The sequence below is a fragment of the Oncorhynchus nerka genome, linkage group LG28 (genome assembly GCF_034236695.1).
Source record: "Oncorhynchus nerka isolate Pitt River linkage group LG28, Oner_Uvic_2.0, whole genome shotgun sequence".
In the NCBI taxonomy this organism is placed as follows: Eukaryota; Metazoa; Chordata; class Actinopteri; order Salmoniformes; family Salmonidae; genus Oncorhynchus; species Oncorhynchus nerka.
In genome coordinates this window covers 28,037,292-28,063,101 of record NC_088423.1, presented here as the reverse complement: position 1 = coordinate 28,063,101, position 25,810 = coordinate 28,037,292, and the positions used below count along the sequence as shown (strand labels likewise).

The window sequence follows — 25,810 nt, the reverse complement described above, 5'->3', positions numbered from 1 at the left end:
TAAAGCCCTGGGTCATCATGATCAATGACTCAGCAGGTGAAGAGAAACAAGGGCAGAAACACCCACACACTGTTACTAGAACCCCTAAAGTGTTTAATTTAATTCATGTTTCTAAAAATGAAACACATCAGGGTGGTTTCTATCTATTTGAAGGTATTTCTCAGGTTCTTTAATTATTGTTTGACAAAACCAGCATCCTGAAACTATTTGGAAGACTTTGTTTTATACACTATTCCCCTAATATGTCCTTAAATAAAATACAGGGCCCAGCAACTCAGAGTAAAACATATCATGTAAACAGACAAGAGTCTATGCAAAATATGTTTATAATGAGAGAGAGAGAGAGAGAGACAGACAGACAGACAAACAGCTTATCACTGATTTCAAATAGGTGAATGTCCCAGAGATGGTTTGAAAGAATTGGGAAAATGGATGAAAGAAGAAATACACTAGTGGTTTGAAACTCTGAGGAAAGAGGTACATTCTGACATCAACTTAAAATACTTCTGTCGTGTTTGTCTGGCAAGCTCAACGTTATTATTCTCAGAGAGCATCATCTCAGGCATGTAAAATTGTACAAATGTAGAATCATTGGTCCACAAAATAATATGCCTACTGTTGGCAACATGCAGTTTGGCAATCTATGCATAATCTATTCATAGACAAATAATCACAACAATTAACTCACAATCAAGTCAAAAAACTAAATACATCAAACCTTATCCACTATCGGCCATCAGAGTTGAGATGAGAACAGTTAATTCATTCAAGGCCGCTAATATTGTTTCCAGTGAGATAGATCCCAGCAGCAGCTTTACAGATGAAGATACAAATAGCATAATCAAACAGGACTGAGCAGGGGTTAATAGATGCATCATAAAGCATTATAAGGCCTTATAAACAGTTATAAAGCATCATTATGATGCCTTATAAATGGTTATGAAGCCTTATTTTGCAAGTCTATTTCCACTGCCACATCTGGTCAACTGTAACACACTGGTAAGAGGTACAGTATATATACGTCCCGACACATCCCCGGTATAAGAAACCTGTGTCATCTGACTATACACCTGTCATTGTTGCTGCTGTTGTGTCGTTGTAGTAGTAGTAATGCACTGTAAAAAATTAAATAAAGTCTTGCAGCATCGATGAGAATGATAAAATTAAGACTTTCATGTGGATTTGATCTTTACAGAACTACTTATAATATAAACCAGTTTGATACAGTGCAAAGAAAATAGTTGTAACCGCGGCCAAAACCCAAGTTAGAGGGTGATCTCCCTCCTAACATTAGATGGGATTGAAAGACCCTACTGATAAAAGATAAATATACTTTGGTTGATTGAACCTGCAGATACATATTCCCCTTAGATTATGGATGAATACAGGATTTATAGCACCATCTTGAAGTGATATGGACAGAGTGGAGGGGATGTATTGCTATACAGTATATTCACAGTTTAGATTCTTTTCAATATTTAACTTTATTGATTATTATATGGTTGGTTTTGTTTGAGAGAGAAGAGAGATGACAAGAAGAATAAACAAACAAATCCCACTCTATGGGCCGCAACAACATTAATGATTGATCAGCACAAGTCCAAACCTTACCTTTTACCCTAATCATAACTCCAAGCCATAAAACGTAAAGGAATACTTCGGGATTTTGGCAAAGAGCCCATCCATCTACTTCCACAGAGTCAGATGAACTTGATTATGCTAGCAGATCCCCATAGACTTCCAGTTATTGCACTAACACTAGTTGGCATTCGCTTGCGAAACTACCTCTAACTTCCTTCATACTGGACACAGTTATGTAAAAATGGTAGAGATAGTTTCATGAGGGAATGCTAACTAGCGTTAGCGCAATGACTGAAAGTCTATGGGGATCTGATAGCATAATCAAGTTCATTTTACTCTGCGGAAGTAGATAAAAGACCTCGTTGCCAAAATCCCGAACTATCCCTTTAACCTCAACACTAGCCAATGAAAAAGCAGAACCATTTGTGGTTGTAGCCTGTAGAGGGGGCCTGTTTTCGATCTCCACATCAGCTCGTTATATATTTGACCACCCAGGAGGGGATGTTTAGTAGGTGAGCTCTTTAGGGACTTCCCAGGTGAATTCACTCCGGCCAAAGTGGCCATAGCATGCTGTGTTCTGGTAGATTGGCCTCTTCAGGTTCAGTTCCCTGTGGAGCGAGCGATAAAACACACATCAGAGGTGGGAAAGACACACCTGTAACGGAATTTGATACACAAATGTACACTACCACTGCTTGTGTAACGTAAATGTCCACACAAATCTCTCAATGACATGATAAGCATGACTTACAACTTTGCAGCTCTCGAGATGGGTTCTTTCATTGAGCTAATAATATGGACAAAAAGGTACCTTAAGACTGATATAGACCTCTATGGTTAATTTATTGTTGTGTGAGATTATCTATGTATTACAAACAACAGTTTTCCTTTGATGACGACAAGATGGTGTGACTTTAGAGGTGAGGTGTTTACCTGACGATGACACCAGGTCGTAGGTCAAAGTTCTTGTTGACGATATGTAGCAGCTCTCTCTCAGACCTCTGTGACGAGCCGTAGGTGAACACGGAGATGGACAGAGGGTGGGCCACTCCGATGGCGTAGGATACCTACAGTCACACAGACATAATGCCCTCAATGCTCATGTCAACATTTTGAGACAACCACTGATACAGTGGTAGTGACAATATAAAGTCAAAAGTCATTAGCTGATGTCAGCTCTGTCAGGAGAACTGATGTATTTGGTTGCTATTTTATTGTGGAGTAGAACTACGACAACCAGGAGAACCATGATAAGACCTCACCTGAACCAGCACCCTCCTGCACAATTTGGCCGTGACCAGGGACTTGGCCACCCAGCGGGCAGCATAGGCAGCCGAGCGGTCCACCTTGGAGAAGTCTTTACCAGAGAAAGCTCCACCACCGTGGGCCCCCCAGCCTCCGTACGTATCAACGATGATCTTCCTACCCGTCACTCCAGCATCACCCTGGCAGAGGAAGAAGATAGCAGGAGTTGATATTGTGTTTGTTTTGAGGTTTGATCTTGCATTATATCCTTTGGTCTTTAAAGAATGAGCTGTGTGTTTGTGTGTGTGTGTGTAGGGAAGGTGAGTGAACTTGTGTCTATTTACATGCGTGATTGCACCCATTTAGGCTATGACATTCACCTGGGGTCCTCCGATGACGAAGCGTCCACTGGGCTGCAGATGGTAGATGGTCTTATCATCCAGATACTTAGCTGGAACCACTGCCTTGATTACCTGATAGGAGGGAATAATATAGTACATTTTTATGAAGCCTTTCAAAACGCATCAAAGTGCTTTACATTGCATCCACCACCAGAGCCACACATACAGATACTTTGGCCAAGTTTAGAAAAAATACTTGAATTGGAATTTCAATAAACTTCCTAGCCATATCATCCAGCATGCACAGGGCTGGCCCTGAACATTCTGCCGCCCTAGGCAAGACAAGAACCTGCTGCCGACCTCCCATCCCCCGCTAGACTATGTACAGCAGGGGTTGGCAATAGGTTTGGTCTTGGGCCAATTTTTTTCTCAGCTAAAAGTTGGAGGAACATGTTAACAGCCCAATTCATAGTCCTACACTACAAATTAAACAACAATTAGGCTATATAATTAGTTCAATGTCATTACAAAGATAAAATCACCAATGTCTATTACATTAGTTTTATATATTTCTGTGTGTGTTGATTGGGGAAAAACATCTTGCAATCCAAATAAAATGTTGGTCTGAAAAAGTCTCAGAAGAAAGGAGGATAATGAAAATAGAGGTTTCAGGTAAGAATGGAGAGAGAAATAGGCATTCTCACCATATTTCTCTAATGTCAAACCAGATTGTCTTGTATGCAATGCTGTTTGCAAATATTTTAATCTTTCAAAAGTTACCTTTCCACCCAGACAGACGCTCTAACGCAGAAAAATGTAAGGTTCAACTTAGCCTCTACTCCTCCATTGCGGCAGGTAGGTAGCTAGTGGCAGGTAGCCTAGTGGTTAGAGTGTTGGACTAGTAACCAAAAGGTTGCAAGATTGAATCCCTGAGCTGACAAGGTAAAAATCTGTCATTCTACCCCTGAACAAGGCAGTTAACCTACTGTTCCTAGATTGTCATTGAAAATAAGAATTTGTTCTTTAACTGACTAGTTAAATAAAGGTAAAAAAAATAAATAACCAAAAAACAGAAGTGCTTCCCTAAAAGCTGCCTGGGTTTAAACAGACATATTCTCTTTTCAGAGAGTGAAAAGCTCAATTAATAGGGACAGAATAGCAAAGTCAATTTGTTTGTCTCCTTGAATACTATAGGCTGCAGCTCGACTTCAGAATGTCACAGAGAGCAATCAATATATCCCCATCTTTTTTGGCCATTTTAAAGCTTGTTTCTACCATGAGGAATCATGGAGTTCATTGTTATCGAATGCTTTATATAATCTGGATTCTTCTTATGTATTTATACCTGCTGTACCAGTAGGTATACCCTCACTCAATTTGAGCCCTAACACCCATACACACCAAGCCCTTACCAGACATGGAGGTATTTTAGGAGTGCATGCGACAGTATTGGAGGATTTGGCTATACCGACTTCTATGGATAGCATAATTGTGTTTGTCAAACAGGTAAGCCTACCACGTTTTTGAATAGGACGAGATAGGCTCCAATTCTATATGTAATTCTATAATTAGGCCCATAAAAATAGTTGGTGCGCGCGTGCACAAATAGGAGGTCCATTACCGGGCAGAAAGGAATTTGACTTTAACCTCTGCATCAGAGAGTTACAATGTTGCAATCAAACATAGTTTCTGACTAATAATATGACATCTATTATCCCACATTGTAGGACCCCACAATTGTTACAATAAAAATAACACTTTTATTTAACATCTTTAACCTATCATTTAATATTCCTGTCGAACTGTAAAAAGAGTGAGATCGTTTGAGCTTTGGAAACATGTGCTTTCATAAATGCATGGTGGGCCTCGTTTCGCTGGAGCAGTGTAAAACAAGCTTTCTGTCAATGACCCGGCCTTAACGAATTGTGTTTAAGATACCCAGCATTTCCACAAACTTCAGAAAGTTCCCATTATTTGGCTCATTTAGCCTGTCAGTGGTCCCACCAAGTGCAATGTTCTGGGTGGCCATTACGCATATCAGGGCTATGAGCCTCTGCAGCACCTGCTGCCAATGGAGAGTCTCTCCGTCAATAGCCCGTTGGGCTTGGGCATCGATAGTTTGCTTGGACACCAGCCTGATCTCCAGCTCCTTCCACCTCTGGAAACTATCTAGGCGGTCATGCGACTTCTCCTGTGAGATGAGGAGGTGGCACAGATTCTTCCAGTCCCTGGTTCCATTCCTGACCAGCGCAGATTTGCACTCGTGTGAAAGAAGTTTGCAGCAAAAACAGAAGGCTTCATCGTTTTTCTTGGAATAAACAAGCCATGGTCTCTCCACTTTCTTCCCATTTGCCATTCTCCTATTGTATTGGGCCACCAACAATCTTTTGGGAAATGCCCCTCCTTATTCTGATGTGGCCCAGCCCGCACTAACATATCCCGTAAAGATCCATTCATATATTTGGGCCCCTCACCGGGATCTTTTATGTTTTTTGTCTGGGAGTTGGATTTAGCAGCAGCAGCACCACTGTCATCAGGGACGTAGAGGAACTAATCTGAGTCCGTGTCCCAGATAGCAAGGTCTCTGCCCGCATTGTTTGGAGATGTGGCCTGGTGCGACCACCTGTTCTTGTCTACCCAGAGAACTGTCATCATCTGTGGAAGTGGATGGCTCAGACTCCTCTGGTTCGTCCTCTTGGCTGCTAGAACCAGTGAATGGGGGCTCGTCCTTCTCTGCAAATTAACGGCCTGTCCTTGGCGGCTTATCGTTCTCCACACCGGCTGATGGACATTGCTTTATGCTGATCAATTTCAGCAGCAAATTTCTTTGGTTTAGAGATTGTGCCTCTTTTTTTAAATATATATTCACTTCCTGATGGTTTTTGTCTCTTAGACATGGTAACAAATTTGGTTGCAAATCTCTATAGCTTACTTTAGCTGAAATGATTTCCACTAGTAGCTAGCTAACATTAACAGGCTAGGTTAGGCTACTGCCTTAATCACCAATCATCTTCATCACACACAAACATAAAAAACAATACAATAATTTAATTGGCAGATTCATTTGTATTAATGTTTCACAATTGGATAATCCCCTAAAACACACACATATAACCATAGCTACCAAGGATAGGGGGAGTGAACTTTGGGAGAAGCGGGAATGGGGTGGGTGGCTATGAGATGCAGCAATGACTATGAGCTGGTGGCTGGGGCACCGGCAGCGGTGTAGTAGCCGATCAGGGGCACCGGAAGGCGGTAGCCAATTTTCAAAATGCCGCCCCAAATTCAAGTGCCGCCATAGGCGACCACCTAATCTTGCCTAATGGGAGGGCAGGCCCTGAGTACGTACCTTCTCCTTGAGCACCTTCTTCTGTTCCTCCAGGCCGATGAAGTCATCATGTTGAACAGAGATGACCACGGTGTGGACCCTTATAGGGATCACTGCCCCATTCTGCTGCTCATAGTGTACCGTCACCTGATGAGATAGCGATGAGAGGGAGGGATGGAGGGGGGAGAAGAGGGGAGGAGATGAGATATGTTATCATATTTGTTCTGCTGCATGTTTTTTATATTTTCTTATGGGGTAGATCAGCTTTAATATTGAGAGCTTGTAGCCTCCATCAATGCCATTGTCTGCATCTTTTCCAATATATACAGTATACATACAGTGGGGCAAAAAAGTATTTAGTCAGCTACCAATTGTGCAAGTTCTCCCACTTAAAAAGAAGAGAGAGGCCTGTAATTTTCATCATAGGTACACTTCAACTATGACAGACAAAATAAGAAATAAAAATCAGAAAATCACATTGTAGGATTTTTTATGAATGTATTTGCAAATGACTAAATACTTAAAAAAAAAAAATATATATATATATATAATACATATAAATACACATACATATACAGTACCAGTCAAAAATTTGGACACCTACTCATTCCAGGGTTTCCTTCATTTTTAATATTTTCTACATTGTAGAAAAATATTGAAGACATCACAACTATGAAATAACACATATGGAATCATGTAGTAACCAACAAATTAACCAACAAATGTAGTAACCAAAAAATTATCCAACAAAGTAACCAACAAATTAAAATATATTTTATTTTTGAGATTCTTCAAAGTAGCAACCCTTTGCCTTGATGACAGCTTTGCACACACTTGGCATTCTCTCAACCAGCTTCATGGGGTAGCCACCTGGAATGCATTTTAATTAACAGGTGTGCCTTGTTAAAAGTTCATTAGAGTTACCAGACTCAGAAATTGCAGCCCAAATAAATGCTTCACTGAGTTCAAGTAACAAACATCTCAACATCAACTGTTCAGAGGAGACTGCGTGAATCAGGCCTTCGTGATCGAATTGCTGCAGAGAAACACTACTAAAGGACACCAACAAGAAGAAGAGACTTGCTTGGGCCAAGAAACATGAGCAATGGACATTAGACCGGTGGAAATCCATCCGGTGAAAAGCTGTCCTTTGGTGTGATGAGTCTAATTGTGAGATTTTTGGTTCCAACCTATGTGTCTTTGTGAGACGCAGAGTAGGTGAACGGATGATCTCCGCATGTGTGGTGTGATGGTGCGGGGGTGCTTTGCTGGTGACACTATCTGTGATTTATTATTATTTATTTTTATTTCTACTTTGCACATTCTTCCACGGCAAATCTACCATTCCAGTGTTTTACTTGCTATATTGTATTTACTTTGCCACCATGGCCTTTTTTTGCCTTTACCTCCCTTATCTCACCTCATTTGCTCACATCGTATATAGACTTGTTTCTACTGCATTATTGCATTTGTTTTACTCCATGTGTAACTCTGTGTTGTTGTATGTGTTGAACTGCTTTGCTTTATCTTGGCCAGGTCGCAGTTGTAAATGAGAACTTGTTCTCAACTTGCCTACCTGGTTAAATAATGGTGAAATAAAAAATAAATAAATAAAATTATTTAGAATTCAAGGCACACTTAGCCAGCATGGCTACCACAGCGTTCTTCAGAGATACACCATCCCATCTGGTTTGAGCTTAGTGCGACTATCAATTGTTTTTCAACAGGACAATGACCCAACACACTGTCAGGCAGTGTAAGTGCTATTTGACCAAGAAGGAAAGTGATGGAGGGCTGCATCAGATGACCTGGCCTCCACAATCACCCGACCTCAACCCAATTAAGATGGTTTGGGATGAGTTACACCGAATGCCAGCATCCCCGAGTCGCCTCTTCACTGTTGATGTTGAGACTGGTGTTATGCGGGTACTATTTAATCTCAAACTAGACACTCTAATTTACAGTACTTGTCCTCTTGCTCAGTTGTGCACCGGGGCCTCCCACTCCTCTTTCTATTATGGTTAGAGACAGTTTGCGCTGTTCTGTGAAGGGAGTTGTACACAGCATGGTACGAGATCTTCAGTTTCTTGGCAATTTCTCACATGGAATAGCCTTCATTTCTCAGAACAAGAATAGACTGATGAGTTTCAGAAGAAAGTTATTTGTTTCTGGCCATTTTGAGCCTATAATTGAACCTACAAATGCTGATGCTCCAGATACTCAACTAGTCTAAAGAATGCCTGTTTTATTGCTTCCTTAATCAGAACAACAGTTTTCAGCTGTGCTAACGTAATTGCAAAAGGTATTTCTAATGATCAATTAGCCTTTTAAAATTATAAACTTGGATTAGCTAACACAACGTGCCATTGGAACACCAGAGTGATTGTTGCTGATAATGGGCCTCTGTACGCCTATGCAGATATTCAATAAAAAATCTTCCCTTTCCAGCTACAAGAGTCATTTACAACATTAACAATGTCTACACTGTATTTCTGATCAATTTGATGTTATTTTAATGGACAAAAAATATGCTTTTCTTTCAAAAACAAGGACATTTCGAAGTGACCACAAACCTTTGAACGCTAGTGTATATACATACACTTAAAAAAAAAATCCTTTATTATTTTCTGACTAACCCTACCACCCCTCCCCTAATTGGAGTAAACTAATGAAACAACAAAACTTAGGCTTCAACTTCCAGCTTATACATACTATACACTCAACCTTTCTCATCTATTTCTGATGTCAATCCAGTTTTATTTCTATTTGCCATATTTTTTAACTGTGCTGTTTCACAAAAGTTCTGAACCTATATACATTTTATGGACAAAGTATATTTTACATGAGTTAACTTGTTGTTATTAGTCCCACCCTTCAGCTCCATTCAACCACTCCCATCTACAGTGGGGCAAAAAAGTATTTAGTCAGCCACCAATTGTGCAAGTTCTCCCACTTAAAAAGATGAGAGAGGCCTGTCATTTTCATCATAGGTACACTTCAACTATGACTGACAAAATGAGAAAAAAAATCTAGAAAATCACATTGTAGGATTTTTTATGAATTTATTTGCAAATTCTGGTGGAAAATAAGTATTTGGTCAATAACAAAAGTTTCTCAATACTTTGTTATATACCCTTTGTTGGCAATGACAGAGGTCAAATGTTTTCTGTAAGTCTTCACAAGGTTTTCACACACTGTTGCTGGTATTTTGGCCCAGTGATGTTTTGGGGCTGTTGCTGGGCAACACAGACTTTCAACTCCCTCCAAAGATTTTCTCTGGGGTTGAGATCTGGAGACTGGCTAGGCCACTCCAGGACCTTGAAATGCTTCTTACGAAGCAACTCCTTCGTTGCCCGGGCGGTGTGTTTGGGATCATTGTCATGCTGAAAGACCCAGCCACGTTTCATCTTCAATGCCCTTGCTGATGGAAGGAGGTTTTCACTCAAAATCTCATGATACATGGCCCCATTCATTCTTTCCTTTTCACGGATCAGTCGTCCTGGTCCCTTTGCAGAAAAACAGCCCCAAAGCACGATGTTTCCACCCCCATGCTTTACAGTAGGTATGGTGTTCTTTGGATGCAACTCAGCATTCTTTGTTCTCCAAACACGACGAGTTGAGTTTTTACCAAAAAGTTATATTTTGGTTTCATCTGACCATATGACATTCTCCCAATCTTCTTCTGGATCATCCAAATGCTCTCTAGCAAACTTCAGATGGGCCTGGACATGTACTGGCTTAAGCAGGGGGACACGTCTGGCACTGCAGGATTTGAGTCCCTGGCGGCGTAATGTGTTACTGATGGTAGGCTTTGTTACTTTGGTCCCAGCTCTCTGCAGGTCATTCACTAGGTCCCTCCGTGTGGTTCTGGGATTTTTGCTCACCGTTCTTGTGATCATTTTGACCCCACGGGGTGAGATCTTGCGTGGAGCCCCAGATCGAGGGAGATTATCAGTGGTCTGGTATGTCTTCCATTTCCTAATAATTGCTCCCACAGTTGATTTCTTCAAACCAAGCTGCTTACCTATTGCAGATGCAGTCTTCCCAGCCTGGTGCAGGTCTACAATTTTGTTTCTGGTGTCCTTTGACAGCTCTTTGGTCTTGACCATAGTGAAGTTTGGAGTGTGACTGTTTAAGGTTGTGGACAGGTGTCTTTTATACTGATAACAAGTTCAAACAGGTGCTATTAATACAGGTAACGAGTGGAGGACAGAGGAGCCTCTTAAAGAAGAAGTTACAGGTCTGTGAGAGCCAGAAATCTTGCTTGTTTGTAGGTGACCAAATACTTATTTTCCACAATAATTTGCAAATAAATTCATAAACTTCATAGTTGAAGTGTACCTATGATGACAATTGCAGGGCTCTCTCATTTTTGTAAGTGGGAGAACTTGCACAATTGATGGCAAGACCATAGGCAAATAGGTAAACTGGGATATGACTAAAGAGTTAATCATGGTGATTTTTCCACAAATAAAGGTATTTTCCTTTCCATGGTAGCGAGATCTTATCTATTTTTGCAAACTTTCTATTAACATTTATTGGAGTGAGATCATTTATTTATTTCGGGATAAGTATACCGAGTATATCCACATCACCATCAGAACATTTTATTGGTAAACTACACGGTAATGTAAAAGTTATTTTTACATTATTTTTTTGTGATCCAACACGTAATCATCATTTGGTTGTAATCCAGAGAGGTTAAATAAGTATCTAGATTCTCTATGAGGCGGTGAAGGGATCCAAGTTGTGGATTTCAAAGGAAACATGAATCATCAGCGTATAATGACACCTTTGTTTTTAAGCGCTGAATTTCTAACCATTTGATATTATTGTTGGATCTGATTTTAACAGCTAACCTTTCGAAGGCAATAATAAATAGCTATACCAATAGTGGACAACCTCGTTTTACTCCTCTGGACAGTTTAAAACTTTCTGAGAAGTAGCCATTATTTTGCTATTTTACACCTAGGGTTACTATATATAACTTTAACCCATTTTATAAGAGATTCTCCAAAATTGAAATATTCCAGGTATTTACATATAAACTCCAGTCGTACTTTATCAAATGCCTTTTCGAAGTCAGCTATGAATACCAGGTCTGGTTTCCCAGATTTTTCATAGTGTTCTATTGTTTCCAGTACTATTATCTCCAATGTATCGTCCATGTAAAAAACCTGTCTGATTAGGATGAATAATATCCAACAATACCTTTTTAATTCTATGCGCTATGCATTGTGCTATAATTTTTGCATCACAGTGTAAGGGGCCTCCAATTTTTTTAATGGACTGGATCTTTATATATATATATACACCCTTTGGAACCTAGTTTCATTAATAATGAAATCAGACCTTCTTGTTGAGTGTCTGATAATCTACCGTTTATATAGGAGTGGTTAAAACATGCTAATGATGGTCCTCTTAGTATATAAAAAAAAGTTTGGTATACTTCCACTGGTGTGCCATCCAGCCCTGGAGTTTTCCCGGACTTAAAGGCTTTAAATGCATAAAGAAGTTTCTCCTCTGTAATTTGGCCTTCACATGAGTCTTTCTGTACAGATGTTCATTTTACATTATTAATAGGAAAACAATCCATACAATTAGCTTCGTTTAGTGGAAATGGGGGAGACTGAAACAAAAACATATTCTTAAAGTACTTTACTTCCTCTTTCAAAATATTGTTTGGTGAATCCTGAGCGACTCCGTCATTTGTAACAAGACACTTTTAGGTAGCATTTCTATGTTGAAGATTTAAAAATAATTTGGTGCATTTTTCCCCATATTCCATCCAGTATTTTTATTACATATTACACTGGATCTTTCTTGAATAAGTTCCTCCATTTCTTTTTGTTTTTCCTCTAACTTATTCTGTGCCTCTATGGGACAGTTTTGATTGCTATCTATCTGTACTGTTAGTCCTTCAATTTCTTTTGTTAATATGGACTCTTTTTACCTAAATTGCTTTTGTTTTATTGATGAGTACTGCATTTCATGGCCTCTAAAGGCACATTTAAAAGAGTCCCATGCAATAAGGGACTCTGCTATACATCTGTTATATCAGAAAAAGCCAGTTATAAATTATTCTGTTCTAGTTAAAAACAAGTAGGCTTTGATTACATTTCCAGTATCCTTGCCCACATGGTAATTCTGTAAGAGTAATTTATATGCCAATTATGTGATGGTCCGACCGCATTCTGTCCCCTATCAACACTTTTTAAACTTTTGGTGCCAGAGAGAATGGCATAAGAAAGTAATCAAGACGACTAGCTTGATTAAGCCTCCGCAATGTACAGTGAGGGAAAAAAGTATTTGATCCCCTGCTGATTTTGTACGTTTGCCCACTGACAAAGAAATGATCCATCTATAATTTTAATGGTAGGTTTATTTGAACAGTGAGAGACAGAATAACAACAAAAAAGTCCAGAAAAGGGCATGTCAAAAATGTTATAAATTTATTTGCATTTTAATGAGGGAAATAAGTATTTGACCCCTCTGCAAAACATGACTTAATACTTGGTTTGCACACATCTCAGGAGGGGTTTTGTCCCACTCCTCTTTGCAGATCTTCTCCAAGTCATTAAGGTTTCGAGGCTGACGTTTGGCAACTCGAACCTTCAGCTCCCTCCACAGATTTTCTATGGGATTAAGGTCTGGAGAGTGGCTAGGCCACTCCAGGACCTTAATGTGCTTCTTCTTGAGCCACTCCTTTGTTGCCTTGGCCGTGTGTTCTGGGTCATTGTCATGCTGGAATACCCATCCCCACGACCCATTTTCAATGACCTGGCTGAGGGAAGGAGGTTCTCACCCAAGATTTGACGGTACATGGCCAGGTCAATTATCCCTTTGATGCGGGGAAGTTGTCCTGTCCCCTTTGCAGAAAAACACCCCCAAAGCATAATGTTTCCACCTCCATGTTTGACGGCGGGGATGGTGTTCTTGGGGTCATAGGCAGCATTCCTCCTCCTCCAAACACGGCGAGTTGAGTTGATGCCAAAGAGCTCCATTTTGGTCTTATCTGACCACAACACTTTCACCCAGTTGTCCTCTGAATCATTCCGATGTTCATTGACAAACTTCAGATAGGCATGTATTGGTGCTTTCTTGAGCAGGGGGACCTTGCGGGCGCTGCAGGATTTCAGTCCTTCATGGCGTAGTGTGTAACCAATCGTTTTCTCGGTTGGTCCCAGCTGCCTTGACATCATTGACAAGATCCTCCCGTGTAGTTCTGGACTGATTCCTCACCGTTCTCATAATCATTGCAACTCCACAAGGTGAGATCTTGCATGGATCCCCAGGCCGAGGGAGATTGACAGTTCTTTTGTATTTCTTCCATTTGCGAATAATCGCATCAACTGTTGTCACCTTCTCACCAAGCTGCTTGGCGATGGTCTTGTAGCCCATTCCAGCCTTGTGTAGGTCTACAATCTTGTCCCTGACATCCTTGGAGAGCTCTTTGGTCTTGGCCATGGTGGAGAGTTTGGAATCTGATTGATTGATTGCTTCTGTGGACAGGTGTCTTTTATACAGGAAACAAACTGAGATTAGGAGCACTCCCTTTAAGAGTGTGCTCCTAATCTCAGCTCGTTACCTGTATAAAAGACACCTGGGAGCCAGAAATCTTTCTGATTGAGAGGGGGTCAAATACTTATTTCCCTCATTAAAATGCAAATCAATTTATACAATTTTTGACATGCGTTTTTATGGATTTTTTTGTTGTTATTCTGTCTCTCACTGTTCAAATAAACCTACCATTAAAATTATAGAATGATAATTTCTTTGTCACTGGGCAAATCAGCAGGGGATCAAATACTTTTTCCCCTCACTCTATATCTCACTAGGTCAGGGTATTTACAGTAAGCCTCCATATACCCACTAATTCCAATATATCCATGACATTCATGATTTCCTTAAGTGCCTGAGGGGGATAGTTTGCAGTGTGATTTCCTTTACGGTCCATAGAGGTATTTAAAACCATATTAAAATCTCCCACCATAATAATAGAGTCTAGTGTTGCTTGTGGGGTTGATAAATTATAAAATATATTTCAAAAGAAGCGTGGATCATCATTATTCGGACCGTATAGGTTAAAAAGCTATATCTGTTTATGGTCCAATAACATATTCAAAATCATCCATTTACCTTGAGGATCTGTTTGGACAATTTGCACTGTTAATTAATATCATCACATGTTTTGCTACATGCTTGTCTTTATTATGTTCAGTCCTGAAGCCAAGACACGTGCCTGTCAATGTTATCAGATATCAATAACATTTTCTGAGGGCCTTGGTTAACTAACTGAACTTCCCTTCATGTGAATGTCTGAACCCCCCCCCCCTAATGCCTGAATGTAATCCCTCTCACAAGATCCTATTTTGGGCCATTCCTTTTCCAGCCCCATTCAAAAATACCCCTAAAACTGAAGACCCTTCCCTCTTCACTTCCCGCTCATAACTCAGGAATTTGAGAATTGCTTGAGAATTACCCATAAGGTTACAGCTGCCTGAGGAAAGAATCCATTGGATTTTGGTCTGTTCCATTTCAGCTCCTTGCTCCTTCTCCCAACTTGGATGCTAGACGTGTAGTTTAGGGCAACCTCAGTGGAGCTTCCACCACATTACTGACACCTCTCCAATCCTTTTAGATCTGTGAACATTGATGGGAGTAGGTGCTAGGAGAAGAGGTAGAAGTTGAAATGGAACCAGACCGTCTCCTTTGCTCCAGACAGGTCAGGGTTAGGGGTCAACTCATTCCCACTCAGGGGTGAAAACAGACTAGTCACATAGTCTCATGGTAACACCTGAGTAAACTCTCAGTGGGGTGTCATGGTTTCAAGTGGGGACCACATGCTTCTCTCTCTCTCTCTCTCAATTATATTTCAATTCAATTCTCTCTCTCAATTGTTCTCCCTCTTTTTTCCTTACTTTCTCTCTCTTCATTCATTTCTCTCCCTTTCTCTTATTCTCTATATGCAACCCTACACCACCTCTCTTCTAATACAGTTGAAGTCGGAAGTTTACATACACTTAGGTTGGAGTCATTAAAATTTGTTTTTCAACCACTCCACAAATTTATTGTTAACTTCTGATGGTATAGGGGATGCTTGCGTCCCACTTGGCCAAAAGCCAGGGAAAATGCAGCGCAGCAAATTCAAATAAAATTATATAAAAATCAAACTTTCATTAAATCACACATGTAAGATACTAAATTAAAGCTACACTCGTTGTGAATCCAGCCAACATGTCAGATTTTAAAAAGGCTTTTCGGCGAAAGCATAAGAAGCTATTATCTGATGATAGCACAACAGTAAACAAAGAGGGTAGCATATTTCAACCCTGCAGGCGCTACACAAAACGCAGAAATAAAATATAAAACATGCCTTACCTTTGACAAGCTTCTTTTGTTGGCACTCCAATATGTCCCATAAACATCACAATTGGTCCTTTTGTTCGATTAATTCCGTCCATATATATCCAAAATGTCCATTTATTTGGCGTATTTGAAAAAACAGCTTCCAAATTGCGCAAAGTCACTACAAAATATTTCAAAAGTTGCCTGTAAACTTTGCCAAAACATTTCAAACTACCTTTGTAATACAACTTTAGGTATTTTTAAACGTTAATAATCGATGAAATTGAAGATGGGTCTATCTGTGTTCAATACAAGAAGACAACAAACCAAGCTACTTTTCAAGTCTTGCGCAACTCTCAATAGTGCAACGCAGTTCCTAGATGGCCATACTTCTTCATTGCACAAAGGAATAACCTCAACCAAATTCCAAAGACTGGTGACATCCAGTGGAAGCGGTAGGAACTGAAAACAAGATTCTAAGAAATATCGTTTCCCAATGAGAAGGCAATGAACAGACAGAGACCTAAAAAAAAAAATTCTAAACGGTTAGTCCTCGGGGTTTTGCCTGCTACATAAGTTCTGTTATACTCACAGACATGATTCAAACACTTTTAGAAACTTCATAGTGTTTCCTATGCAAATCTACTAATAGTATATCTTATATTCTTGGCATGAGTAGCAGGAAGTTGAAATTGGGCACGCTATTTATCCAAAAGTGAAAATGCTGCCCCCTATACCTTTTAACAAACTATAGTTTTGTCAAGTTCGTTAGGACATCTACTTTGTGCATGACACAAGTCATTTTTCCAACAATTGTTAACAGACAGATTATTTCACTTATAATCGACTGTATCACAATTCCAGTGGGTCAGAAGTTTACATACAGTACACTAAGTTGACTGTGCCTTTAAACAGCTTGGAAAATTCCAGAAAATTCAAGGTATTGGAGTGGCCATCACAAAGCCCTGACCTCAAAATATGTGGGCAGAACTGAAAAAGCATGTACGAGCAAGGAGGCCTACAGACCTGACTCAGTTACACCAGCTCTGTCAGGAGGAATGGGCCAAATTTCACCCAACTTATTGTGGGAATCTTGTGGAAGGCTACCTGAAAAGTTTGACCCAAGTTAAACAATTTAAAGGCAATGTTACCAAATACTAATTGAGTGTGTGTAAACTTCTGACCCACTCGGAATGTGACGAAAGAAAGAAATGCTGAAATAAATCATTCCCTCTACTATTATTCTGACATTTCACATTCTTAAAATAAAGTGGTGATCCTAACTGACCTAAGACAGGGAATTTTTACTAGGATTAAATGTCAGGAATTGTGGAAAACTGAGTTTAAATGTATTTGGCTAAGGTGTATGTAAACTTCAGACTTCAACTGTATATCCCCCCCAGAGAGAGAAAGAGGGAGAGAGAGAGAGTTCATTGGTAATTCTCTCAGTCTCACCTGTGTTTTAGAGTCGGGGCGGAGCCAGGGGATGGTTCCGTTGCGTCTGAGTTCGGCCATCTTGGAATTCAGTTTGTGAGCCAGGACGATGGTGAGAGGCATGCACTCCTCTGTCTCGTCTGTAGCATAGCCAAACATCAGACCCTGGTCTCCAGCTCCCATATCCTCCTCTTTCCTGTCGATGTGGACACCCTGAGCAATGTCTGGACTCTGCTGCTCCAGAGCCACCAACACATTGCACGTCTTATAGTCAAAACCTGGGGAGGGAGAAAGGTAGGGACAGAAAGAGAGAGAGATGGAGGGGAAGAGAAAGAGGGAGGAAAAGAGAGACAGAGGGTCATGATTCATCCTCTAGTATGTTTCTGATTTTCTACATTATGCAATCTACACTATAGTATAGCAGAACACTCACAAAAAAATATAAACGCAGCATGCAACAGTTTCAACGATTTTACTGAGTTAATGTTCATATAAGGAAATCAGTATGTTGAAAGAAATTCATTAGGCCTTAATCTATGGATTTCATATGACTGGGAATACAGATATGCATCTGTTGGTCACAGATACCTTAAAAAAGGTAAGGTTGTGGATCAGAAAATCTGTCAGTATCTGGTGTGACCACCATTTGCCTCAAGCAGCACAACATCTCCTTCCCATAGAATTGATCAGGCTGTTGATTGTGGCCTGTGGAATGTTGTCCCACCACTCTTCAATGACTGTGCGAAGTTGCTGGATAATGGTGGGAACTGGAACACGCTGTCGTACACATTGGTCCAGAGCATCCTAAACATGCTCAATGGGTGACATGTATGGTGAGTATGTAGGCCATGGAAGAACTAGGACATTTTCGGCTTCCAGGAATTGTGCACAGATCATTGGACATGGGGCCGTGCATTATCATGCTGAAACATGAGGTGATGGCACGACAATGGGGCCTCAGGTTCTCGTCACGGTATATCTGTGCATTCCAATTGCCATCGATAAAATGCAATTGTGTTCGTTGTCCACAGCTTATGCCTGCCCCTTACCATAACCCCACCAACACCATGGGGCACTCTGTTCACAACGTTGACATCAGCAAACCGCTCGTCCACACAACGCCATACATGCCGTCTGCCATCTGCCTGGTACAGTTGAAATCCACATAGAGCACATTTCTCCAGCATGCCAGTGGTCATCGAAGGTGAACATTTGCCCACTTAAGTCGGTTACGACGCCGAACTGCAGTCAGGTCAAGAAACTGGTGAGGACGATGAGCACGCACCTGAGACGGTTTCTGCATAACCGAATTCTTCGGGTATGCAAACCCACAGTTTCCTCAGCTGTCCGGGTGGCTTGTCTCAGACGACCGTCTCAGATGAAGAAGCTGGATGTGGAGGTCCTGGGCTGGCATGGTTACACATGGTCTGTGGTTGTGAGTCCGGTTGGACGTACTGCCAAATTGTCTAAAACAACGTTGGTAGAGAAGAGAACACTTGTGTCATTAGGTCAATATCCCAAGATGGGGTCAGTGGGTTTCTTATGTGTTGTGTGTCCCAACTGTTCTAATGAGCTTATTTCCTTGATTTTGTTATTGGAAATTAAGAAGTTATGTAAGACTAAATCAAAGGGTTTGAGTTCAAACAAAACAGAAAGCAGTGCTAGCTTTAGACAGAACAGAAGGAATGCATGGTGAAATGCTTTCGGGACATTTGCTTTTGTTGGTCTGTGTGTTTCACTTAAATGTGTCCCCTCACTCACCATGACCCTGTGTGTTTCCTTTAAATGTGTCCCCCTCTAACTCCCACTGGCAACCTTGGCATCTGGGCCCCGTTTCAGGTGAAGAGTAGAGAAATGAACAGTAATGATCATGCTGTTTAATGAGCTTCTTGATATGTCACACCTGTCAGGTGGATTGATTATTTTGGCAAAGAAAAAATGCTCACTAACAGAGATGTAAAGAAATTTGTGCACAACATTTGAGAGAAATAAGCTTTTTGTGTGTATGGAACATTTTGGGGGTCTTTTATTTCAGTTCATGAAACATGGGACCAACACTTTACATGCTGCATTTATATTTTTGTTCAGTAGAAACATACTGGTTTGAGTACAACAGAAGCCTGTTTCTCACCTTTGTCTGAGTTGTCGTAGCCGATGTGTTTGATCGTGTCTCTGACAACCTTCTGGTAGTCTACATTGGCCCGGGACGTGATCTCTCCACACAGCAGCACCATGCCAGTCTTACACACCGTCTCTACACAGGGTGAAGACAACCATTAACACTTTATAACTGTGTAATAACAACCAATGACACTTATCTTTAGATAAGTGGTATTCTATGTAAGTATGTCTCAAGTGTTGTGTAATTGATTGGTAAGGTATTTTGAACTTGTAGACCTTGATATTGGGATACAAATCAACTACAACAACAACAAATAGTTTTGAGTTCATAGTGGACATAGATAAGTGTAGAATGTACATTAGATCAATATCCCAATATGGGGTCAGTGGGTTTCTTATGTGTTGTGTGTCCCAACTATTCTAATAAGCTTATTTCCTTGAGTTTTTTCTTGGAAATTAAGAAGTTATGTAAGACAAAATCAAAGGGTTTGAGTTCAAACAAAACAGAAAGCAGTGCTAGCTTTAGACAGAACAGAAGGAATGCATGGTGAAATGCTTTTGGGACATTTGCCTTTGTTGGTCTGTGTGATTCACTTAAATGTGTCCCCTCACTCACCATGACCCTGTTATTCTGTGTGTTTCCTTTAAATGTGTCCCCCTCTAACTCACCACAGGCAACCTTGGCATCTGGGTCCTGTTTCAGGTGAGCATCCAGGACAGCATCACTGATCTGGTCACATATCTTGTCTGGAAAAGGACAGAAATAAATGAAAAGAACAAAGGATACAAAGCAGACACAAATACATTGATGAGTCGTTGGAGTGATGTGCCACCCGGCGCCACCCGGCACATGGCTTGAATCAAGAAACACCGAAACAAAGTGTATTTGAGCGTGATGCGAATTAATAATATCCTCATGAACAGGATTGTACCCATTGAACTCGTGAAATCTTTCAAAAGTGTCACATTCCTTTTTTGGGGGATAATCCCAAAGTACAAAAGAGCAGTATTTGGCAAGACCTGAAAATGGTTGTCTAGCATTTATCAACAACCAATTTGACAGAGTTTAAAACATTTTTTAAATAATAATTAGCAAATATTTGCACAATCCAGGTGTGCAAAGCTCTTAGAGACACCCAGAAAGACTCACAGCAGTAACCGCAGCCAAAGGTGATTCTTACATGTTTTGACTCAGTGGTGTGATTACTTATGTAAATGAGATATTTCTGTATTTCGTTTTCAATACATTTGCAAACATTTCTAAAAACTTTGTCACTTTGTCATTATGGGGTATTGTGTGTAGATGGGTGAGATTTGTTTTAAATTCAGACTGCAAAACAACAAAATGTGGAATAAATCAAGGGGTAGGAATACTTTCTGAAGGCCCTGTATCCTATGCCTGGCATGCAAAACTATGCAATACAGATGCACATGCCCAAAGTCATCATTATCTCACATTAATAATCTTAATCTGGAGTTTAAGTTTACCACTGTATTTCAAGCCCTGGTGTACATACAGATGTAGGATCTTAATTTGAGCCAGTTTGCTACAGCAGCAAAATAATCCTACAGCAACAGGAAATGTGAATTATTATGTGGATTAGAACTTTAGAAACCCTTTTAAACTCACAATTTTGGGGGTATTTGTTTTTACACTACAGGTTTGCATTTTCTCAGCAACAAAAGAGCAGTGGTGGGAAAAGTACTCAATTGTCTTACTTGAGTAAAAGTAAAGATACCTTAATAGAAATCGCATCAAGTAAAAGTGAAAGTCACCCAGTAAAGTATGTGTCGGTTGGAGTCATTAAAACTTGTTTTTAAACCACTCCACAAATGTATTGTTTAACAAACTATAGTTTTGGCAAGTTGGTTAGGACATCTACTTTCTGCATGACACAAGTAATTTTTCCAACAATTGTTTACAGACAGATTATTTCACTCATAATTCACTGTATCACAATTCCAGTGGGTCAGAAGTTTACATACACTAAGTTGACTGTGCCTTTAAACAGCTTGGAAAATTCCAGAAAATTATGTCATGGCTTTAGAAGCTTCTGATAGGCTAATTGACATCATTTGAGTCAATTGGAGGTGTACCTGTGGATGTATTTCAAGTCCTACCTTCAACTCAGTGCCTCTTTGCTTGACATCATGGGAAAATCAAAAGAAATCAGCCAAGACCTCAGGGGAAAATTGTGTGGATATATTGAAGCAACATCTCAAGACATCAGTCAGGTAGTTAAAGCTTGGTCGCAAATGGGTCTTCCAAATGGACAATGACCCCAAGCATACTTCCAAAGTTGTGGCAAAATGGCTTAAGGACAACAAATTCAAGGTATTGGAGTGGCCATCACAAAGCCCTGACCTCAATCCCACAGAACATTTGTAGGCAGAACTGAAAAAGCGTGTGTGAGCAAGGAGGCCTACAAACCTGACTCAGTTACACTAGCTCTGTCAGGAGGAAGGGGCCAAAATTCACCCAACTTATTGTGGGAAGCTTGTGGAAGGCTACCCGAAACGTTTGACCCAAGTTAAACAATTTAAAGGCAATATAGAAATACCAATACACTACACTGTTACATACTGTTAACTACAGAAGAGTATTAGGGCCAAGTGGAGAGAAAACAACGGCGATGGGTGGTGATACTTGGATACTTTGTTTTCGCCCTGGCTCCCTGTTGCTGTGTGCGCCACCATTGAAATGCATGATGTTTTCGCCCTGGCTCCCTGTTGCTGTGTGCGCCACCATTGAAATGCATGATGTTTTCGCCCTGGCTCCCTGTTGCTGTGTGCGCCACCATTGAAATGCATGATGTTTTCGCCCTGGCTCCCTGTTGCTGTGTGCGCCACCATTGAAATGCATGATGTTTTCGCCCTGGCTCCCTGTTGCTGTGTGCGCCACCATTGAAATGCATGATGTTTTCGCCCTGGCTCCCTGTTGCTGTGTGCGCCACCATTGAAATGCATGATGTTTTCGCCCTGGCTCCCTGTTGCTGTGTGCGCCACCATTGAAATGCATGATGTTTTCGCCCTGGCTCCCTGTTGCTGTGTGCGCCACCATTGAAATGCATGATGTTTTCGCCCTGGCTCCCTGTTGCTGTGTGCGCCACCATTGAAATGCATGATGTTTTCGCCCTGGCTCCCTGTTGCTGTGTGCGCCACCATTGAAATGCATGATGTTTTCGCCCTGGCTCCCTGTTGCTGTGTGAGCCACCATTGAAATGCATGATGTTTTCGCCCTGGCTCCCTGTTGCTGTGTGCGCCACCATTGAAATGCATGATGTTTTCGCCCTGGCTCCCTGTTGCTGTGTGCGCCACCATTGAAATGCATGATGTTTTCGCCCTGGCTCCCTGTTGCTGTGTGCGCCACCATTGAAATGCATGATGTTTTCGCCCTGGCTCCCTGTTGCTGTGTGCGCCACCATTGAAATGCATGATGTTTTCGCCCTGGCTCCCTGTTGCTGTGTGCGCCACCATTGAAATGCATGATGTTTTCGCCCTGGCTCCCTGTTGCTGTGTGCGCCACCATTGAAATGCATGATGTTTTCGCCCTGGCTCCCTGTTGCTGTGTGCGCCACCATTGAAATGCATGATGTTTTCGCCCTGGCTCCCTGTTGCTGTGTGCGCCACCATTGAAATGCATGATGTTTTCGCCCTGGCTCCCTATTGCTGTGTGCGCCACCATTGAAATGCATGATGTTTTCGCCCTGGCTCCCTGTTGCTGTGTGCGCCACCATTGAAATGCATGATGTTTTCGCCCTGGCTCCCTGTTGCTGTGTGAGCCACCATTGAAATGCATGATGTTTTCGCCCTGGCTCCCTGTTGCTGTGTGCGCCACCATTGAAATGCATGATGTTTTCGCCCTGGCTCCCTGTTGCTGTGTGCGCCACCATTGAAATGCATGATGTTTTCGCCCTGGCTCCCTGTTGCTGTGTGCGCCACCATTGAAATGCATGATGTTTTCGCCCTGGCTCCCTGTTGCTGTGTGCGCCACCATTGAAATGCATGATGTTAGATGACCTGGTGAAACTATACTTTAGAATTGGCTTTAGTAACAAGGAAATCCTATCTCTTTTAGCACATAATAACCATATTATTATAAGCAGGCCTATTTGGACCTGGAAGAAGTTGTGCCATAGATTATTTTCAGAAGGAGGAACGACACAGACTCAGGTGAGGTATTTCATTGAAGTCTGTGTGGTTACCTATATTAACCCTCCCACAAACACCTTTGCGTAAAACCCCTGCTTCATTGTTTATTCTTGAATTATTGCCACATTATTCTCAAAATATTGACACTTTTTTAAAGTACTATCATGCATAAAAAAGTCCTGTAAGTACCACATCCCATTTTTTTTCTATTCACTTCACCCAAAGAGGGCAGAATAGGTTTTAGCAATTTGGATTGGACGTGGTTGGAGTTAACATGGTTGGAGGGGGCGGAGTGTACGGGACCCCAGACCGTTGATTGCTTTAGCAGAATGAACATTTTAAAATAAGAGCCAATCAAACTGCAACATTATACCCCACCCCCCCAAAGAAAAAAACCACACACACCACAATTTATCAAACTTAATTGATTTACTGATTTCTGTGGAACAGTGTGTGCAATGTACTGTGTGTCACTATCGGCCCACCGCTGTGCTTGTATTGGTGGGTGATGCATCATCAGACTGTTTGTGTGAATGTGTGTGCGTGCTGGCAATAGTGTACTGTGGGAGCATACGTCACTCTCTCTCTCCCTTTCTCTCAGCAATGCAACTCTACACCAGACCTCTACTCAATATCCCCCATCAGGGAGAGAGAGACAGAGAGAGAGAGAGACAGAGTGAGAAAAAGAGAGAGCCATGGGGGTAGTCTATCAATGGAATACCATCCATATGCTCTCATAGTAAATGTGTAAATGTGTCTGCCAGGAGCACAGACAGATTAACTACCTCCAGGGTCTTATAGTGGCTGACTAGATACTATCTTTGTGTCATAGAGCACCATTACGCTGTGTTTTTACATCAGCACGGTAATCAGTTTTTGAGCAAATATTAGACATTTAGTTAAATTCTTTCCCAAAAATTTTTTTTCCATCTTTTATATCTCATACATATACCAGGGGTATTCAGATCTACGCTACGACAGGGGTGTCAAACTCATTCCGCAGAGTGTCTTAGGTTTTAGTTTAAATTAAGACCTAGACAACCAGGTGAGGGGAGTCCCTTACTAACTAGTGACTTTACTTCATTAATCAAGTACAAGGGTGGAGCGAAAACCCTCAGACACTCGGCCCTCCATGGAATGAGTTTGACACGAGGTCCAAACTAGTGCTGGTTTTTCTGTCCTTCCTGATATTTAATTGCACCCGTCTAAATCAGTCCCTGATTAAAGGGGAAGTATGAAAAAAGTACTGGAACTGGCTTTGATATTCAGATTTGAATTTGAGGGCTATATACACTTGAACTATGATTGTGTCAAACTGTAGCCATGCAACAAATATATAATGTGCATTATCAACATTGAGTAACTATTCACACTTCATCTGACAGGCACAGATGTAGGTTCTCATTGAGCATGTTGCTATAGCTGTGGGGCCACGGCTAGAAAAAATTGTGAGTACTGGTAAAGAGCAAGTAAAGAGCAAGTCAAATGGAACCAGGAGAAGACTCACCTGGATGTCCCTCTCCGACAGACTCCGAAGTGAACATGAAGGACTCATCATCCAGCAGAGTGTCACTCATTTTGACACAGGCAGGTGCTCAGAACCACTCAAAAACACAGAGAAGTTCCTCTTTTTCCTTCAACAGCAGCCAAATAGATCTGGTGAGAGGTTTATATTCCTGCTCGAGAAGGTAGAAAGAGTGAGGGTTGCAGCCGTGGGGTCAATTGACTGTCTGTCTATCCAGATCTCTATCCAGAACTCCTGGACTATCTACACATAGTCCTATATATGGCTAAGAGAAAACACACACACACACATCATGTGGTGAACCCATGGGACAGACCATTCCAGGGGGGAGTTGTTGATGGAGGGGATTTAAAATGTAGTCAAGTCCCAATTAAACCCTTGTTCTTTCCACAATCCTGAATGGTGGAAGGAATCTACAACTTCTGTCGTCCACGGGGTGCTGCTGGAGTCCAGATACCCTTGTTGGGCTGTAGAAAGCAAACTATCACTCCCCTCTATTCTCCGGGTTGGTTAGCTCTCCATTAGGATTGAGCTGGGGCTGTGTAAAGGTATGAAGAGAGAGAAAGAGAGAGGCTTTTATATATGACAATCTACCTTTCTTCAACTACTTTGGTTTGGCAATATAACTTGGTGTTTAAAAAACACATTTTATTTATAGGAAAATAGATGGAGAGAATTGAACAATATAAACATTTCTATAGTTGATGTTAGGGCTGAATATTTTCCCAGTATTTT

General features: G+C 41.1%; 1 protein-coding gene across 2 annotated transcripts; it reads right to left on the bottom strand.

Moving 5' to 3' along the window:
* Positions 1-308: 308 nt before the first annotated feature.
* LOC115113080 (S-adenosylmethionine synthase-like) lies at positions 309-25,325 on the bottom strand. Of its 2 annotated transcripts, XM_029640305.2 has the most exons (9): positions 25,058-25,325; positions 20,068-20,145; positions 19,409-19,531; positions 17,299-17,555; positions 6,517-6,642; positions 3,207-3,299; positions 2,844-3,026; positions 2,515-2,648; positions 309-2,189 (listed from the first exon to the last, which is right to left on the bottom strand). In XM_029640305.2, the coding sequence occupies exons 1-9, from the start codon at positions 25,125-25,127 to the stop codon at positions 2,087-2,089; spliced, it is 1,167 nt and encodes a 388-aa protein (XP_029496165.1). In that variant the 5' UTR covers positions 25,128-25,325; the 3' UTR covers positions 309-2,086. The 2 variants fall into 2 exon arrangements, with proteins under 2 accessions (XP_029496165.1, XP_064868809.1); XM_065012737.1 differs by lacking the exon at positions 309-2,189 and having other exon boundaries at positions 2,511-2,648.
* Positions 25,326-25,810: the final 485 nt, after the last annotated feature.

Coding starts and splice junctions, on each gene's coding strand:
- LOC115113080 (XM_029640305.2), bottom strand. CDS start 25,127: ATGAGTGACACTCTGCTGGATGATGAGTCCTTCATGTTCACTTCGGAG. Junction 19,532..20,067: donor AGATGCCAAGGTTGCCTGTG/GTGAGTTAGAGG, acceptor CACCCTGTGTAG/AGACGGTGTGTAAGACTGGC. Junction 6,643..17,298: donor GCCCCGACTCTAAAACACAG/GTGAGACTGAGA, acceptor CTATCTCATCAG/GTGACGGTACACTATGAGCA.